Source organism: Ranitomeya imitator, chromosome 9 (assembly GCF_032444005.1).
Source record: "Ranitomeya imitator isolate aRanImi1 chromosome 9, aRanImi1.pri, whole genome shotgun sequence".
NCBI lineage: Eukaryota > Metazoa > Chordata > Amphibia > Anura > Dendrobatidae > Ranitomeya > Ranitomeya imitator.
Window position 1 is genome coordinate 142,566,524 of NC_091290.1, and position 18,801 is coordinate 142,585,324.

Below are 18,801 nucleotides of genomic sequence, written 5' to 3' on the forward strand. Positions count from 1 at the left end.
AAGTGAATGAGAATCTTGACGTTGCTTATTGTTCTCGCAGACTTGGTGCAGATTTAAATTTATGGCACATCAATTCTTTCAGAGTTTTTGCTGCAGTTTTCCCCAAAACTAATGAGCGAGGAAAATCTGCACCAAAACGCAAGATAAAAACGCATCAAAAACACTTCATTTTGTTTCACACTTTAAAATTTTTTTAAAAATGACGTGACCTTTTCTGCCCACTGCAAAATGCTCCAGGTGTTTATTTCATGTTTTTTAAAAGAACAATATAAAAAAACGCTTTAAATTATAGTATGAAAATAAAGGAATTAAAAAAAAAAAGCAAAAACATCATAAACGGAATATATGGAAAAGAAGACTAAAGAAATATGGGAGAAGAAAAAAAAGCAAAATGGCTCAGAAATGGCAAAAAAACAACAAAATGCAACTTTTTACACTTGAATAATTTGCTAAAAACTGTAAAGAAAAGTAAAAAAAAAAAGAATTAAAATGTCACTGTGAAACTCCGAGTGTGAATCCAGACAATAAGGGGTGTAACATTAGAGGGGTCTCGTCACTCATCAGGGCTGCTGCTGCTGTTGTTCTTCATAAACAAAAACTTTGACAAAAGTCCAGAGAAGATAAAAGCTGTGAAAAGCCTGGAACGCGTGAGCGTCAGCAGGCAGCGGCAGGGAATAAAGCACAGCAGACAGCACGAGAAGCCAGGAGTCAGCCGAGATCCAGCAGACAGCGCTGTAGTGACCGTGGGGGTGATACTGAGCGGGACTCGACCTACATTACGCTGCTGCACTGCACCGACGCACTTTTCCAAACAGTTTTTGCAAAATTTTCCTGCCTAGACATGACCTCGATATTCCACCGAGCGATGCGCAGAAGCGAGCCCGCGGACAACAGCGACATGTCGAGCGAGGAAGAGCCGCTTCTCCAGTCTGGTCCTCACGATGGGAGCACAATCAATGTGAGTAACTACTTTTTTTTTCCAAAAAAAAATTATGTTTATCCTGAGCTTCTTGGTTCATGAATCTAATCCTTGAAATGCAGTAAAAACTGAAACAAAAGCAGAGTTTAAATTGTTTCTGGGATTAGAAAAAAACCCAGTATCTTCAGATTGATCAACACGATCACTCTGAAGATATTGGTTTTTTTTTCTAATCCCAGAAACAATTTAAACTCAATTAACGCAGCTCCATTGAAGTGAGTGGTGAGGCCGCAATACCGCACAAGACCTGTAAGACCGGGGTGGCGCTATTTTTTTGGAAGAAAGCAGGTTTTTTTTTTGTTTTTTTTTAATGTGGACAGTGCTGATGTTTGCACCATTTTAGAATACTTTTGTTTGTACAAGCTATCCCGGAAGACCCTTCTTAAGAAATAATATGGTTCAGCCTAAGCTTCCTGGTTCATGAATAAGGCAGAAGACGGAAGGAGACTGAAAGGAGATTTATGACTTATAGTAGTAAAGGTGGTCGCCCATTCTTAGTTTACTTTAATGAAAGCTCCAAAAATTGCTGAAATCGTTTTTTTCCACAATTTTCTGAGCAAGTGAAAAAAAAAAGATATCTGCGCATGCGCAGCCACCTATCTACTTACACTGTTCATCCTGGGTTTCCTGGTGTATGAATATAATACTAGGAGTTCAGTGAAGACTGACATACAAGCAGAAACATAGTAAAAGGGGGACCTCCATCTATCTCAAAAATGGACCCTGCCTGGAATAGACAGGTGGCCACGCATGCGCTGCTCTCTTTGTCCATCTGTAAGGCAGCTCTGAATATTGACCTTCCATCCAAATGAAAGGGGCTATGAACGTGCGATGGGCCTCTGCTCTCGAGATAGATGCGGGTGCCAGAAGGTGCCGATGTCTTTGGAAGCCGCTTTTATTTTGTTGCTATTATGTTCTTATTTGTAAATTGGAAAAAAAAGGAAAAAAAATACTCCTGCCTTGAGCTGCAGCCCGGAGAATAAAACATGGCGTCCACTAAGTAGATACATCAGTGACTCTGAGAAGTGAATTAGTAAAGATTCCAGATAATTCCATCTGACAGTCGCGCTCTATGAAAAGCTTTAACCTTGTCGTTTTCATCAAGGATTAATCTACAATAAAGCTAATTGTTACAATGTGTCATCAGGTCAGCGCTGGAGAGAAGGCTCCAGGGCCGGACTGTGCCGGAGAGGCAGGATCCTACATGGAGGCTCAAAGGCTTCTTATAGGGTTGGTGGGTATGGGACTTCTAGGAATAGACCCACCTGGACTGCAGCCATCCCAATAGTCCGCGGATCACCATATGGACAGCTTCTCCCCGGTGTCTGAAACATTTCCCATGAGGAACCCTCTTTTATAACCACCATATGATCAGTCAGGTAACTTGATGCTCAACTCAACCACTATTTACAAGACCATTTGGCAACTTGTGTATGACTTCTGCATACTTGCCAAATTTTGCAAAAAGGGTGCGGTTTAGGAAAACCACCCAAAGTTGGCATTCCGTGTGTGTTTAGGGGCCAGATTTGGTGGTTCCAAGGGATTTAATTACACTGAAAGAGTGAAGATACGGGTTAGATGTTAGAAAAAAACTTTTTGACAGTGAGAGTGATCAGTGAGTGGAATAGGCGGCCACGAGAGGTGGTGAGTTCTCCTTCAATGGAAGTCTTCAAACAGAGGCTGGATGGACATCTGTCTGAGGTGGTTTGGTGAATCCTGCATTGAGCAGGGAATTGGACACGATGACCCTGGAGATCCATCGCAACTCTAACATTCTATGATTCTAGAATGTAGGTAAAAATACCTCTGCCTGTGTCCTTGCCTATGAATAGGGACTGTCTACATTGGCCCTAATATACCATTCCTATAAGGTCTCCTTCGCATTTTGGAAACCATGGCTTGACTTAAAAATGGTGCGCCACCTTTCTTCAATTACAAAAATGCAAGAGTGTGCAGATCCGAATTTGTCCTCCTCTGGCCCAGTTAATTTAGGATTTTGTGTTAACATGTAATCTTCTCGAAACCCCCATTGACCAGAAGAACAAAAGGGGCTTCTTACCCTTCATGGTAATATAGAGACTGGAGAAAATGATAAACTGCTCATTCATTCTTGTGCATGGTGGGTCACCATTATTCTTATACCACTAGAATATCTAAAGGACATGACAACAATGTTAATTATTGGACCCCTAAAACTCTTTAAGACCCTCCAGTTAGGGGTCTTAGCAACCGAGGATTTTTGTGATTGACAGTGTTCACTCAAACAGAATGCATAGTATGGCACATGTCCCACCTGCATCATACTATTACTGCACAAGACGTTTAGAGTTTTCCAATATCTTCAAAAAAAATACAGGGCATGGATGAGAAACTTGAAGGTCTGCAATGGTCGTCACCAGAGCAGCACACAATTAGCCTCTAATGACCTGGTATCCTGGATTTGTTAACTGGTAGCTACACACTGGTGCTTAAAACTTAGCAAAAGTAGCAATACAAGATGCAGACAGCTTTTAAAGTTCAGTACTCGGTCACTGGACAAATGGTATCTGGGCAATGTACGGCTACATTGGACAACAACCAATCTAAAGTTAGCTCAAATTAGTGAAATTTGGCAAACAAGCGACCACTGAAGAATGGATAAATGGGAAATTTGAAGGATTCCCTACTTACAGTAAATCAAGGAAAACCTTCTGATGAGAGACCTTATTCACTCTTTAGTATATTGTTTTCTTTCTTCTTTCCTTTGTGTTTATTGTTGACTACGACGGGGACAAACAAAAACGATTTTCAGCTTTGCCAAAGCCAAATATCCAGGTGGAAGGAATCCTGAGGAGCAATCAGCTACATTTTGTCTCGCCAGGATTACAGAGCCCAGGCATACAATGTAATAAATGGCTAAGACAAAAAATGTTTTTGGATGCAAAGCAGTAGCAAATATTTGCCAAGACATCACTCATGAAGAAAGACCTTCACTAAGTAATGGAAAAACTGAAGGCGACAATGGTCTACACATTCTCATCTAGAGTAGTCGGACGCTAAGGACAAGATCTTGGACAGATTATTGTTACTTGTCTCCGAAGGATTGCCGAAGAATGATTACAAAGAGAAATGATTGGTTTTTAACAGAACTGCCCTTAAAATTGAATAAACATTTAATAAACAATTATCAGTACTCGGCAGTGGTCAATAATCGATTGAGTATCGGGGTCGATCCATTGAGCAGTGCGGAGTATCGCATTGTGCTCGAGTGCAGTCCAGTTGAGTAGTGTTGGGTACAACTGACTTGGTTTGGACTGGGAGAGATAATTTTCCTTGGATTGCATTGAGTTGAGTTAGACTGAGTTGATTTAAATGGTCACTTAAATTGCCTTTAAATTGTGTTGAGTTGCGTTGACTTAAGTTGGATTCAGCTGAGTTGAACTGAGTTCGGTTCAGGTGGATTAAATTTAAGTTAAACCGACTTTAGTTGCAGAGCTGAAATTAGTTGGGACCAGTTTTGTTTAGTTAAACTGATCTTGGTTTAGTTGGATTCAGTTGGGTTAATCTGAGTTTGGTTCAACTGAAGTAATTTTGATTGATTAGTTTGATTAATTGGTTGAATTAAGTGGAACAGAATTGGGTTCAATTGTGGTCAGTTGGATTGGTTTTGATTTAGTTGGATTCAGTTGGGTTTAAAACAGTAGCACAAATGTAAATTGATTTGTAGTCAACGCTGTTAAGTTGGATTGAGTTGAATTGTGTTGGGTTGGATTGGATTGGATTGGATTGAGTTGAATTCAATTGGGTTGAATTGACTTGTGTTAAGTTTAATATAGTTGGCTTTAGTTGATTTGAATTGAGTGGTGTTGAGTTGCTTTGACTTTCAGCAAATTGGATTAAGTTGAGTAAAATTAAGTTTGGTTCAATTAGAATAATCTGGATTGAGTAAGATTGAGTTGAGTTGCATTAAGTTGAACTGAATTGGCTTCAGGTGGGTTCAGTTGGATTGGTTTTGATTGAGTTCAAAGCAGTTTGATTGAATTGAGTTTAGTATAGTTGGGCTTTGTTAATTTGAATTGAGTTGGGTTCAGTTGAGTTGTGTTGAGTTGAATTGACCCAGTATGATTTGGACTTGGTTAATTTGACTTGAAAATTTTTAGATTGAGTTGAATAGAGTTTGATTGAGCTGGTTTCAGTTGGATTGTGTTGGGTTGAATTGACCTAGTTTGATTTGAACTTATTTTATTTTACTTTTACTTTTTTTTTATGTTGAGTTTGATTGAGCTGGGTTCAGTTGAGTTCTGTTGTGTTGAATTGACCTAGGTTGAGTTTCACTTAGTTCATTTTACTTGGATTCTTTTAGGTTGAGTTGGATAGTTAAAATGAGTTGGGTTCAGTTGAGTTCTATAGGGTTGAAATGACCTAGGTTGAGTCGGACTTAGTTCATTTGACTTGGATTCTTTTAGGCTGCGTTGTATATAGTTAAATTGAGTATGGTTCAGTTAGGTTGTGTTGGGTTTATTTTACCTAGGTCGAGTTAGACTTAGCCTAAAAGAACCTAAGTCAAATGAACTGAGTTGGATAGAGTTTGATTGAGTTGGGTTCAGTTGAGTTGTATAGGGTTGAGTTGGACTTAGTTCATTTGACTTGGATTCTTTAAAGCTGAGTTGGATAGAGTTCGATTGAGTTGGGTTCAGTTGAGTCTGGTTGATTTCAATTAACTTAAGTTCAGCAATTTCCCAGTCACTTTACAATCTGCAATTCACCACCATGTGGGACAGCGGAGGTGGGGAAAGCCCTCTACTCATTAATGCTGGCTTGAGCCCACTATATTCTTTCATTACTTCTATTATTCCAAATTAATACACATATGATTATTATTAAATTGTGGATTATTTGTAATTAAGCTGTAGATTACTTGTAGGAAGTCAGTCTGCCGCACTTCTTTCGTCACTTGACTTTGGGTCTCTTGAAGACTCATCCCAATGGCCGTAAAGCTCCACAAAGTATTGAGTTTAGCTTCTCTTTGCAGTACATAAAGTGTAATATACATTGAGGTAATCACTCCAGTGCACATTAGTGTTTTCCCCCTTTGGCAAGCTTACATTAAACAAAGAACAGATTGTAGTTTCGTTTATTGGTATATAAATAATTCAGCCTCGGGCTACTTTCCATCATATCATCCAAGACACAGTTCATTGAATATGAGAGACCGCCTGAGGTTTTGTGCCAGGAACGTAAATACATTATTAACATCAAGACAACAACAGCTATTTCCCGTAATACATCACAGAGAACTGTGCGACCAAAGAATTATAGAAACATTCGTTTAGGGCGTCATTTCATTGATAGGCCAATGTTAGGAGCAAATAAAGACAAGTTTAGCTAAATGTGCAGTACTAGTTATGGCCACTGGGGGCAGTGCAGAGCCATTCAATTGAATCTAAAGTGAAGTCTATTCTAGGGCAGAATGTATACATACCTCCCCCCTCTGTGCAAGGACAGAGTCAATACATGGTTTGCATTTTCATAAAGCTTCCAGTATGCACACAGGGTACGTAGGAGACAGTAGAAGATTACATCTCTGGTCCCTATTTATACAGGCGGAGGGGAGCAAAGAGCATTACGCTAAATGATAGCAATCACTTAGGATCTGAAACCGCTTCTAATATGTATTTATGCTGCAGGTGTCTATGATAACAACGCTGTCAAATAACTACTCTGTCATATCGCCTGTGATGTATCCAAACCGAACAAATCACCGTCAGACCTTAGAATGGAAATTGTAGCTTAGAACATTTATTACATGGTGACATTGATTCAATGGATTTTACATGTCTGCTATAAAAAAGAGAATATTCAAGATTATGACAATTTGTCTTACTTAATTTTTTATCATTAACAGTGCCACCCATGGCTATAAGGCTGTGTCTGGTATTGCAACATGAAAAGGTCCAGGCATTCCCAAAACGTGATGTCACAGCTCACGTCCTCCTCCTGTACAATGACTGATAACACCTCTATATACAGTAGATAACACAGGATCCACCATTCACAATAGGTGATGTCACAGCTCACCTCCTCCTCCTGTACAATGACTGATAACACCTCTATATACAGTAGATAACACAGGATCCACCATTCACAATAGGTGATGTCACAGCTCACCTCCTCCTCCTGTACAATGACTGATAACACCTCTATATACAGTAGATAACACAGGATCCACCATTCACAATAGCTGATGTCACAGCTTACCTCCTCCTCCTGTACAATGACTGATAACACAGGATCCACCATTCACAATAGCTGATGTCACAGCTTACCTCCTCCTCCTGTACAATGACTGATAACACCTCTATATACAGTAGATAACACGGGATCCACCATTCACAATAGGTGATGTCACAGCTCACCTCCTCCTCCTGTACAATGACTGATAACACCTCTATATACAGTAGATAACACAGGATACACCATACACAATAGGTGATGTCACAGCTCACCTCCTCCTCCTGTACAATGACTGATAACACCTCTATATACAGTAGATAACACAGGATCCACCATTCACAATAGGTAATGTCACAGCTCACCTCCTCCTGTACAATGACTGATAACACCTCTATATACAGTAGATAACACAGGATCCACCATACACAATAGCTGATGTCACAGCTCACCTCCTCCTCCTGTACAATGACTGATAACACCTCTATATACAGTAGATAACACGGGATCCACCATTCACAATAGGTGATGTCACAGCTCACCTTCTCTTGTACAAGGACTGATAACACATTCAACTAATAAATATTTGTAAAAAAAATGCCAAAAATTTTTTTTTTCTGACGACAGCTTTCCTTTAAGATGTTCACTATGACCTGATTGAGCTTTGAGCAGAGCACAGGAGGACACAGGAGCCCGTCAGGTCGTCCTGTGAGTCACAATATCACTGTGTCTCCGGCCTGTCATAGAGGGAACATCAGGTAACAATACATCTCAGAGAGAAACATCTGGTGAAGCCTGAGATGATGAATCACCACAAGTTTAACTAATACAAGGACTGAACGGCAGTCTGAATAATTCATGGGGACATGGTGTAACCCTCACATCTCTCTGCAGGTGATAAGGAACATCAACACATTCGCCAGAACTAAGACGTTGGCACAAGGATTTCTAGACATGGCCCTCTTCACGGCAAACGCTTCCCAGATGAAACACCTCCTCCAGCAGGGACCAGAGACACCGTTTTATTACTTCCTCTTCTCCCTCCTGGTAAGTCCACCATAGGACCTTTGTGATCTAGTCTGATGCCCAATGCCCTTCCGATAACTTCTTATTCCAGGCTTTGGCAACTCTCATTCTTTTCCCATCATTTTGGAAATATCCACTGTGACTGTTGACCCACGGGGCTTTAAAGATGTTGTCCTATAAATATAACTCTTGTCCATATGCCACATTAGGGCATATGCTCATCGGAAAGGGAGATCAGTGCTCTATAAGTCACAAATTGGGGCAGCACTGTAGAAACTTCTAGCAGACATGCTTGTTGACCCGTGGGGCTTTCATCTGAATGGCCACTGTGTAATTCTACATTTCCACTGTACCATCACTCACCTGGGACAGACAGTGAATTTTGCATCCTCACCTAGTCCTGGTCTTGAGCTGGTTGCATCGTCAGACCTCAGTACTGTTCTTTGTAAGCGAAAAATTGCCAGCCTTCAGGTCAAGGCCAAAAAAGTTTCCAAATCAGATTTTTACGATACCCCTTCTCGACTCTCCTGTGCCTCCTCTGTGTAAGAAACCTTCTGAAAGTTTGGCTTTAAGAAGGTTTTAGAAGTTTTCAGTGGAGCCCCGGAAATTTGCCAAGTCTTTTGAAAGTCCAGGAGGTCTCCACATCTTTCAGGGCATCGTAGGAGAGTTGGCTTTCTTAGGATAAATGATGATTAGGAAACCGTCGTCCTGATTTGGCCAGTTATGACCCTCTGCTCTTCTGGAAGCTTGGCTTCAAGAAGGTTTTAGAAGGTTAAAGTGGATCCCAGGAAATTTGCCAAGTCTTTCGGAAGTCCAGACTTTCAGGGCATCCTAGATAAGTGGGCTTCCTTAGGATAAATGTTGACTATGAAGCCTGCGCCCAGATTCAGACAGTCATTGTTGGCTTTCTTCTGCCCATTACTATAAGATACGGTGATGGCAGGCCCAACATTGGCCTCTATGGGTTAGTTGACTCTTTACTAAGGCAATATGCGTATTTTCCTCATTTCCATCCTCCGTGTAATCATCTCAGCTCCTAGTAAAGCACAGATTCATGGATGAGAAAAGAAAAAAGCTCCCGCTGTTTGACAAGAGGCGTCGTAATGGTAACGCATAAAAATAAAGTAAGTTTTACAGCCTGGTATAAAGATATAACATCTCTTAAATATTTATCTGCCTTTCATGAAGCCGGATTCTTGATTGTGCCATGAAATAAGCTCAATACGTTGACTGTACCATCCGATGCCCGGTGTATATAACCCTCCTACAAACACTTCAATCAGGTCCATCAGAAATTTCCGGCATTGGAGCATAAAACGACGCAGGTTATGGCGGCGGAGGGTGTAAATCACTGACGGTTCACTCTGTAATTAGACAATGGTTGATTGCCAGTTTTACACATGTACTCATAATGCAGAACCAATTAGAAAGGCTTAGCGGAAAGGCATAAGTACATTGAAATAATCTAGTCATTGTCCCCCTTGGGCATGATTTAGCAACTAAATATTTCCGCAGCCTTTAATGTGACGACTAGCCGTGGAAACACAGAATACATAATCGTATGGGGTGTTTGTACTGGAAACAGACACTTTAATCAAGATAAACAGCTCAATTCCTGGGAGGATGCCGTAACTTCTCCGAGCACCACCAATGGACTTTACACTTTGTCTTTCCGGCAATCACAAAATTTAAGGGCTCTGTTGCTGTCAGTGAATGGGAACAGCTGCACCTAGTCCTGGGCTTTGCTCACAGCAATCTACTTGCAAATCGTCCCATTCTTAGATCTTGTATTTGTAACGTAAGATCTTTGCCAGAGAACAAGATCAAAGGAGCTTCTACTATCTGGTTTCCGAGTGGTGGGGCCCAGCTCCAAGATTCAAGGGAACCTAGTCATTACGGTATAACTTAAGGACGGCGCTGATAGATGGCCACTGCGTCATTACTACGAGCTTATAATATGCTATTATTGATTGGTACGGGGGTCACAGTATGGCAATATGATGTGACCTCTTTATGGAATGTTTAAATATTACCAGTATGGTAACACTATATGGCCACTTCCTATATGGCACTGTTATTTATTCACAGTATGGTAATACGTGTCTACTTCCTATATGGCTCTGTTATATATTCACAGTATGGTAGTATTATGTGCCCACTTCCTATATGGCTCTGTTATTTATTCACAGTATGGTAGTATTATGTGGCTACTGTCTATATGGCACTGCTATATATTCACAGTATGGTAGTATTATGTGCCCACTTCCTATATGGCTGTTATATATTCACAGTATGGTAGTATTATGTGCCCACTTCCTATATGGCTGTTATATATTCACAGTATGGTAGTATTATGTGGCTACTGTCTATATGGCACTGCTATACATTCACAGTATGGTAGTATTATGTGCCCACTTCCTATATGGCACTGCTATACATTCACAGTATGGTAGTATTATGTGCCCACTTCCTATATGGCTCTGTTATTTATTCACAGTATGGTAGTATTATGTGGCTACTGTCTATATGGCACTGCTATATATTCACAGTATGGTAGTATTATGTGCCCACTTCCTATATGGCTGTTATATATTCACAGTATGGTAGTATTATGTGCCCACTTCCTATATGGCTCTGTTATTTATTCACAGTATGGTAGTATTATGTGGCTACTGTCTATATGGCACTGCTATATATTCACAGTATGGTAGTATTATGTGCCCACTTCCTATATGGCTGTTATATATTCACAGTATGGTAGTATTATGTGGCCACTTCCTATATGGCTGTTATATATTCACAGTATGGTAGTATTATGTGCCCACTTCCTATATGGCACTGCTATACATTCACAGTATGGTAGTATTATGTGCCCACTTCCTATATGGCACTGCTATACATTCACAGTATGGTAGTATTATGTGCCCACTTCCTATATGGCTGTTATATATTCACAGTATGGTAGTATTATGTGCCCACTTCCTATATGGCACTGCTATACATTCACAGTATGGTAGTATTATGTGCCCACTTCCTATATGGCTGTTATATATTCACAGTATGGTAGTATTATGTGCCCACTTCCTATATGGCTGTTATATATTCACAGTATGGTAGTATTATGTGGCCACTTCCTATATGGCTGTTATATATTCACAGTATGGTAGTATTATGTGCCCACTTCCTATATGGCACTGCTATACATTCACAGTATGGTAGTATTATGTGCCCACTTCCTATATGGCACTGCTATACATTCACAGTATGGTAGTATTATGTGCCCACTTCCTATATGGCTGTTATATATTCACAGTATGGTAGTATTATGTGCCCACTTCCTATATGGCACTGCTATACATTCACAGTATGGTAGTATTATGTGGCCACTTCCTATATGGCTGTTATATATTCACAGTATGGTAGTATTATGTGCCCACTTCCTATATGGCACTGCTATACATTCACAGTATGGTAGTATTATGTGCCCACTTCCTATATGGCACTGCTATACATTCACAGTATGGTAGTATTATGTGGCCACTTTCTACACGGCACTGCTAGATATTCACAGTATGGCAGTAATAGGCAGTGAGAAGTAGAAAAAATTCCAGTTTCTGGCAACAATGCATAAAAATATGAAAACCCTTTATTAGAGACACCTTAAAAATTCCCCAAAAATTTCATGGCACATTGCGGGAAACAGGAAACAACATGGCCCTCAAGGCTCTACTTGACTACATAACGTAGGATGTGGTGAGCTGATTCCAATATTCCTTTTCAAGGATTAGGCAGTGTCATAGAAAATATTAAAAATCCATGGGGTCCTTCGTATACCCCCCCCCTCCCTTTTTCTTTCCTCTACCATTTGCCATAAGGAAACAGGAGCTAGCACTCCAAGCTGCCTTTATGTAAAATGGCGGTGCACAAAGAAATCTGAAGCAGCTTAATTAACATGCAAGGAGTCCTCTTTATGGCTAGGTGACTGATCGAGGATGTGTATTGTGCGTAGACAGAGAGACAGGAGAAGGCTTATTAGGATTTGAGTGGACTAAAGAAAGACCTCACACTCTTTAGAAATAGCCATGGTCACTGCAGTTACAATAAGTCAGCGCAGACATTGTGTCTCTGGGAGAAAACTTAGAATATTGGAATTTCTATCCATCCGATATTAATGTGATGTACATTGTTGGCATTGGGGTTAACCAAGGAAACAGATATATATTTTCTCATAATTATAACCCCTACCAAAAGGCCCCAAAACCATAGGGCCCGTATATCCACCAGCAGCTAGGACATGTTTGGTCTCTAAGCGTAGAGGGTCTGATCAAAGATCAATCCCAATTATGAACGGTGTTCCTGTAGAGAGATACACACCTGTGTATGCATGATTCCCGTTTATTGTTGGACCCAAGGAAAGCGCTCTCCTTCACTAAACTGAATGGTTCTCTGCAATCGATAGTAAGTTCTCCTGTTAATCCCTTTTATTTTATGTAACTGTTTATGCTGTATTATTTTGTCCCCCTTGGAAAATCTTTTGTATATTTTTCAAAACCTTCCTTTGGATTAAATATAAAATGTAATAGTTATGTTCCTTTTGTTCTGTAAACTACGCCTCGAAGTGATAAGCTACCGTAACGGTGTCCAATAGACCGAGACAGATTGGTGGTGGAGACAAGTAGTCTGGGACTATCGTGGAGTTAGCGATGACCATGTGGGGGTATATCCATGGAATCCGGAGGTGTATGTGCTGTACGCTCACCGTTAGTTTTCCAATAGCCGGCCTAGCGGCTTTCTCCGTTGATCGTTGGCCAATCGTTTAATTGTCTGGACGATAGGGGCAGCAGAGAGCGGTTCGCTCCAAAAGATCACAGCGGGTGGTACCCGTGACCTTCCGGGCCTGTGATATTGTGAATTTGTTGGATTAAGACAGTCCTGACAAATTATACATCCCGACATAGTCCTGGGATTCTGATATGGGACAAATGGACCATTTTGGCCCCCGCGAGGCTCCAGGACCCAGGTGAGAAAGTAACCCATGCACGCCCTGACTAGACGGCATTGCTATGCATTCACGGCACGTCAGCATTATGGCGGTAGTATGTGGCACTGCTGTACTGCATATTTAAAGTGCAGAAGTTTTGTGAGCACACACGTCACTGTGTTATGGAGACACTACGGCAATGTTATGTCGGCACGACTCTCCAAACTGTGTCTCCTGAAAAATTGGTTGTGGCCCCTCCACACATGTCCTGCCCAGGGCCCTCTGCTGACCTGCTGGTGGTATAGCCCATGTAATGGCCTCCATGCTGGATATCCCACAATTTTTACAAAAATGGCTAAGAAATTAACCGACAAGAACGTATGGTGTGGGGGATTTTGGTAACTACTGTGAGCGCAGAGTATTTAAGCAGATTTCTACCCTGGAGAAGAAGCTTAGTGCATGGACCTGAAGTGTGTAACTAATGAAAATATCAGGCGGTACGTGTCAGGGGGCAGCGGATGTGAGCGCACGTGGCCTCTAATGAGCCTAATTAGCGACATTTACATCTCTATGACTGCGGCTCGCCTGTAATTGCTTTGTCGGATTTCATCTTCCTCACTGTCTAATACGAGGCGGTGCAGCGGCCGTCTCATGCCCGGCGCACTCTCAATTCTGAAAACTCTTCTGGCTTCATTGGAAAGTGGAGAAAACGTGCAGAAAACCACAAGGCGACTAATTACAGCTCATACCTGGCACTTGGCATCGAGGAGAAGTCTGCGGCACTGCACGGCCTGAGGGCCAATAACGCTGGGTTTCTGCTGTGAGTGATCAGTTTTTGTATTGAAAACTGGACTCGTTGCACGCGGCCGGGCGGCCATGCCTCTGCAACTCTGTATTCGTTTGTTAGGGATTTCCAAATTGTATCACTGGCAATGAAAGAGTGGAGCTACTGTGTTCATTTCTGGTGGAGTCTGTAACTATGCGTGGCAGCGGGAGAGGAGATGTGGAAGCGAGTCACCAGAAATGGAGAGGTGGCCGCCATCTGGGCTCCCCCCTTTCATTGTATTAAGAGTTCCAAAAATTGCCAAGCAAGTGTATCACTGAGAATGGAGATGTGGCGACAAATACGGTTTCTATCCTAAAAATGCTGAAAATTGTGCCACCAGGAATGGAGAGGTAGCCTCCATCTGGTCTCCCTTCTTTCACTTTCATGGGAGCTCCTAAAAAAATCTCAAGAACCTGTGCCACTGGAAATGGAGAGGTGGTCGCCATCTGGTCTCCCTCCTTTCACTTTTCATGGGAGATCCTAAAATTCTCATGAAAATGTGCTACTTGGAAAGGAGAAATGGCGAGGTATATATGGTTTCTCTCCTTTAACTTTTCATGGGTGCTCCTAAAATTCCCAAGACAATGTTCCAGTCGGAATAGAGAGGTGGCATATGGTTTCTCTCTTTTCACTTTTCATGGGAGCTCCTAAAATAACCCAAAAAATTTGCCACTCGTAATGGAGAGATGGCCGTGCATATGGTTCTCACCTTCCAACTTTTCGTGGAAGCTCCTAAAATTACCCCCAAAATTTGCCACTCGGAATAGAGAGGTGGTCTCCCATATGGTCTCTCTTTTCACTTTTTATGGGGGCTCCTAAAATTCCCATGAAAATGTGCCACTTGGAATGGAGAGGTGGCCGTGCATATGGTTTTTCTCATTTCATTTTTCATGGGTGCTCTTAAAATCCTCAAGAAAATTAGCTACTGGGAAAAGAGAGGTGGCAGCGGTGCATGTTCGGCTCTTCATTTCTTTCTAAAAATCTAAAACTTTCCAATCAAATGCACTTTCAGGAGCGGAGAGGTGATCACTCATTTGCTGCACGTTTCATTTATTTGTATGGGAGTTTTCAAATTTGCCAGACAAGTGCCCACCATCGAAGACAGAGAGGCGGTGGCGCAGGCCTACTTCTTTCACTTGTAGGACAGTTACAATGTATCACAGCTCCATTTCCAATTAATGGAGAGAGCCAAAATCACGTCTCCTTACAATGGAGCCACATTCTTGACCGATGCCGTCCGAGCATTGGATAGGCAATAAATGTACCAGATGGGGTAACCCTATAAGAGCTGGAATAATGGAGCACTGGATAGGCAATAAATGCACCAGATGGGGTAACCCTATAACAGCTGGAATAATGGAGCACTGGATAGGCAATAAATGTACCAGATAGGGTAACCCTATAACAGATGGAATAATGGAGCACTGGATGGGCAATAAATATACCAGATGGGGTAACCCTGTAACAGCTGGAATAATGGAGCACTGGATAGGCAATAAATGTACCAGATGGTGTAACCTTATAACAGCTGGAATAATGGAGCACTGGATTGGCAATAAATGTACCAGATGGGGTAACCCTATAACAGCTGGAATAATGGAGCACTGGATACGCAATAAATGTACCAGATGGTGTAACCTTATAACAGCTGGAATAATGGAGCACTGGATTGGCAATAAATGTACCAGATGGGGTAACCCTATAACAGCTGGAATAATGGAGCACTGGATACGCAATAAATGTACCAGATGGTGTAACCTTATAACAGCTGGAATAATGGAGCACTGGATTGGCAATAAATGTACCAGATGGGGTAACCCTATAACAGCTGGAACAATGGAGCACTGGATACGCAATAAATGTACCAGATGGGGTAACCCTATAACAGCTGGAATAATGGAGCACTTGATAGGCAATAAATGTACCAGATGGGGTAACCCTATAACAGCTGGAATAATGGAGCACTTGATAGGCAATTAATGTACCAGATGGGCTAACCCTATAACAGCTGGAATAATGGAACACTGGATACGCAATAAATGTACCAGATGGGGTAACCCTATAACAGCTGGAATAATGGAGCACTGGATATGCAATAAATGTACCAGATGGGGTAACCCTATAACAGCTGGAATAATGGAGCACTTGATAGGCAATTAATGTACCAGATGGGGTAACCCTATAACAGATGGAATAATGGAGCTCGGAGCCGAGAGTTACCATACAAATGTCTTTTTTGCCCTACAAAATATTTGATATCCTGGAAAAGAAAGTCGTTACATTTCATAATTACATGAGTAACTCAACCTCCAAGATGTCGGCTCCGAGGAGATCAGGCGGAGGGGACTTTTAGCTAAAAAAAATTGTACTTTATGGCTGTAGTTTACAACCAGATCAATTATCGCGGCATACTTTAGGAATCTGAGAGAAATTAAAAAGGGCACGTTGGCACGGAGCTAATGTAATTAGCCATAAATAGAGCGGGCATTAATGACTGTAAATATAATAGTTACATAGTGGAATGATTTTAGATGGGACATTAAAATCTGTTCCTCGATTTTGTCAAGAATTATATCACCAGACTCCCCCCATTCATTACCGGCCGCCAAACCCATTCAGAGGCGAGCGGCCGTTCCATCGGCATAAAAATCACGTTACAACGTTACCAAATTGGAATTTTAAAATCTTGGCAGTCATTAAATGTGAAAGCAGGATGATAAAGCATGGAGTCCAGGAGAAACATCTAAATGTCCGAGGGCTGATAGTCCGTCATCTTCTGACATCCATACAGCGAATATAGTAAAGGGGCGACCATTATTAGCTGCTATGGAGCCATCATCAGGTCACACAGTCACAGAGTCTCTGCATTCTCCTCTGTACATGAGTAACGCAATGCATGAATAGTGAGCGCAGCTCTGGAGTATAATACAGGATGTAACTCAGGATCAGTAATGTAATGTATGTACACAGTGACTGCACCAGCAGAATAGTGAGTGCAGCTCTGGGGTATAATACAGGAGGTAACTCAGGATCAGTAAAGTAATGTATGTACACAGTGACTGCACCAGCAGAATAGTGAGTGCAGCTCTGGGGTATAATACAGGATGTAACTCAGGATCAGTAATGTAATGTATGTACACAGTGACTGCACCAGCAGAATAGTGAGTGCAGCTCTGGAGTATAATACAGGATGTAACTCAGGATCAGTAATGTAATGTATGTACACAGTGACTGCACCAGCAGAATAGTGAGTGCAGCTCTAGAGTATAATACAGGATGTAACTCAGGATCAGTAATGTAATGTATGTACACAGTGACTGCACCAGCAGAATAGTGAGCGCAGCTCTGAAGTATAATACAGGATGTAACCCAGGATCAGTAATGTAATGTATGTACACAGTGACTGCACCAGCAGAATAGTGAGTGCAGCTCTGGGGTATAATACAGGAGGTAACTCAGGATCAGTAATGTAATGTATGTACACAGTGACTGCACCAGCAGAATAGTGAGTGCAGCTCTGGAGTATAATACAGGATGTAACTCAGGATCAGTAATGTAATGTATGTACACAGTGACTGCACCAGCAGAATAGTGAGCGCAGCTCTGGAGTATAATACAGGAGGTAACTCAGGATCAGTAATGTTATGTATGTACACAGTGACTGCACCAGCAGAATAGTGAGTGCAGCTCTGGAGTATAATACAGGATGTAACTCAGGATCAGTAATGTAATGTATGTACACAGTGACTGCACCAGCAGAATAGTGAGTGCAGCTCTGGGGTATAATACAGGATGTAACTCAGGATCAGTAATGCAATGTATGTACACAGTGACTGCACCAGCAGAATAGTGAGTGCAGCTCTGGAGTATAATACAGGAGGTAACTCAGTATCAGTAATGTATGTACACAGTGACTGCACCAGCAGAATAGTGAGTGCGGCTCTGGAGTATAATACAGGAGGTAACTCAGTATCAGTAATGTATGTACACAGTGACTGCACCAGCAGAATAGTGAGTGCGGCTCTGGAGTATAATACAGGAGGTAACTCAGTATCAGTAATGTGTGTACACAGTGACTGCACCAGCAGAATAGCGAGTGCAGCTCTGGGGTATAATACAGGATGTAACTCAGGATCAGTAATGTAATGTATGTACACAGTGACTGCACCAGCAGAATAGTGAGTGCAGCTCTGGAGTATAATACAGGATGTAACTCAGAATCAGTAATGTAATGTATGTACACAGTGACTGCACCAGCAGAATAGTGAGTGCAGCTCTGGGGTATAATACAGGATGTAACTCAGGATCAGTAATGTAATGTATGTACATAGTGACTGCACCAGCAGAATAGTGAGTGCAGCTCTGGAGGATAATGCAGCATAAGTAAGCTCCCTGCCTTATGTCGAGGTTCCAACCTCCTTTTAGTATTTGCAGCACTAACATCCTATTGGAAAAATGCTCATACTGCAATTCCCCATTTTGTGCCTTCTGCCCTGTCCTGCTCAGTATAGGAGGGCTCTGTTTAGCCTCCGCACTCAGTAACTGCACATATCTGATATGTCTCTGTCTTGTTTCATATGTGCCGCAGCCACTAATAACAGATGGCAGCCCATCCCCCACATCATGGCTTAATGCGTTGTGCTAGGATTTTTTTGCCGCTCCCCTCCTCTCCTCCTTGTGCTTCTCATATTTGGAGCGGCGCTGCCACATTGATTTAGCGCACGCGACTCATTTTCTTGTCTATATGGATTTCAGGGGAGAAACGTAAAAAGACATTAT

The 18,801-nt window shown here is 41.7% G+C and overlaps 1 protein-coding gene across 2 annotated transcripts in view; it reads left to right on the forward strand.

The window, feature by feature from the left end:
- Positions 1–709: 709 nt before the first annotated feature.
- The window catches only part of LOC138649135 (ninjurin-1-like), a 32,335-nt gene continuing 14,243 nt past the window's right edge, over positions 710–18,801 (forward strand). For both annotated transcript variants that reach the window (XM_069739292.1, XM_069739293.1), the window contains exons 1-2: positions 710–958; positions 8,084–8,236. In XM_069739292.1, coding sequence (XP_069595393.1) covers positions 842–958; positions 8,084–8,236 — 270 coding nt within the window. In that variant the 5' untranslated portion in view covers positions 710–841. The remainder of the gene's footprint in view (positions 959–8,083; positions 8,237–18,801) is intronic.